Source organism: Nothoprocta perdicaria, unplaced genomic scaffold, assembly GCF_003342845.1.
Source record: "Nothoprocta perdicaria isolate Ctin4 unplaced genomic scaffold, notPer1 scaffold_140, whole genome shotgun sequence".
Lineage (NCBI taxonomy): Eukaryota > Metazoa > Chordata > Aves > Tinamiformes > Tinamidae > Nothoprocta > Nothoprocta perdicaria.
In genome coordinates this window covers 764,134-765,280 of record NW_020454539.1, presented here as the reverse complement: position 1 = coordinate 765,280, position 1,147 = coordinate 764,134, and the positions used below count along the sequence as shown (strand labels likewise).

Below are 1,147 nucleotides of genomic sequence, written 5' to 3'. Positions count from 1 at the left end.
GCCGCTGGCGCTGCACGCGGCGCCGCGCGCGCCCGCCGCCTCCCTGGGCAATGGCAGGCTGCCCACCCGCTCCAACGGCCTCGTGGGCCAGCGGGACAGCTCCAGCCAGACGCCCTGCGAGCAGGAGGCCGGGCTCGCCGCGCACCTGGCCGCCCCCGGCRGCTTCCGCAGAGCCACCATGGAGCATTTCAGCCGCTCCTTCAAGGAGGCCACCAACAGCCTGGTGAGGACCACGGAGGACCTGCGGTGCTGCGAGAAGCCGCCGAGGAGGCTGGCGCCCAAGGAGCGCCTGTGGAGCAGGGCGCCGCTCGAGGGGGCTCCCTACCAGGACAACGACGGCTACTGCCCCGACCTGGAGCTCAGCGACTCCGAGGCGGAGAGCGACGAAAACAAGGAGCAAGTGCGGCTCCGGCGGAGCAGCTCCGAGAGGGACAGCCCCRGCAGGGACTTTGGCAGGGATTGTCACAGCAGGAACAAAAAGAACATGGTTTCCCACGGCGCGGTGCAGAGGTGATTAGAAGCCCCTGCGGGGTGACTCGGCTTCCGCGCCGTCCCGCGTGCCCGCGCCGCGCTCGGCGTCGGGAGGCTCCGGAGCGGGACCGGCGCCGGGGAGAGCTGCGGCRGAGCACGGCGCAAGGACGGAGGGATTATTGGAGCGGCCTGGCTCAGCTGGGAATTGCCGCCATGGTCCTCGGAGGGGTAACCGAGTTGCTGCGATGTCCTGCAGGAMCTCGGGTATTCCATGGGCGCCTGGYGCGTCCRGGAATCCGCTTCCCCTCGGAGGACAGCGCGCCAGGCTCGGCACCGCGGGTGCCAGAGCCGCCCCCAATCCTGCCCCGCGCTCCGGCCTTCCCAAGGAGCCCGGCCGAGCCGGGGGCTCCATCGGCCAGGCCCCGGGTGGCTCCCGCACGGCCCCTCCACACGGAGGGGAGGCCCGTCCTGTAAATAGGCCCCTTGTAGCACTGTCCCGCTCCGTTTTTTAATCTCTGTACATAGTTGCTTGTTGTGGGATGCACTTGTAAATATTTTACCCAGCTAACAAGTACAGATGGCTAATTTTGTGGATAGTGTTTACAAGAGCAGATGTACTACTTCAAAGAACAAGGCTACTTGACACTTCACTTGAGGCAGTCACCGGTGATGCCAG

The 1,147-nt window shown here is 66.8% G+C and overlaps 1 protein-coding gene across 1 annotated transcript in view; it reads left to right on the top strand.

The window, feature by feature from the left end:
- JADE3 (jade family PHD finger 3) overlaps positions 1-591 on the top strand; it is a 32,187-nt gene extending 31,596 nt beyond the window's left edge. The window contains exon 12 of the mRNA XM_026034269.1: positions 58-591. Coding sequence (XP_025890054.1) covers positions 58-514 — 457 coding nt within the window. The 3' untranslated portion in view covers positions 515-591. The remainder of the gene's footprint in view (positions 1-57) is intronic.
- Positions 592-1,147: the final 556 nt, after the last annotated feature.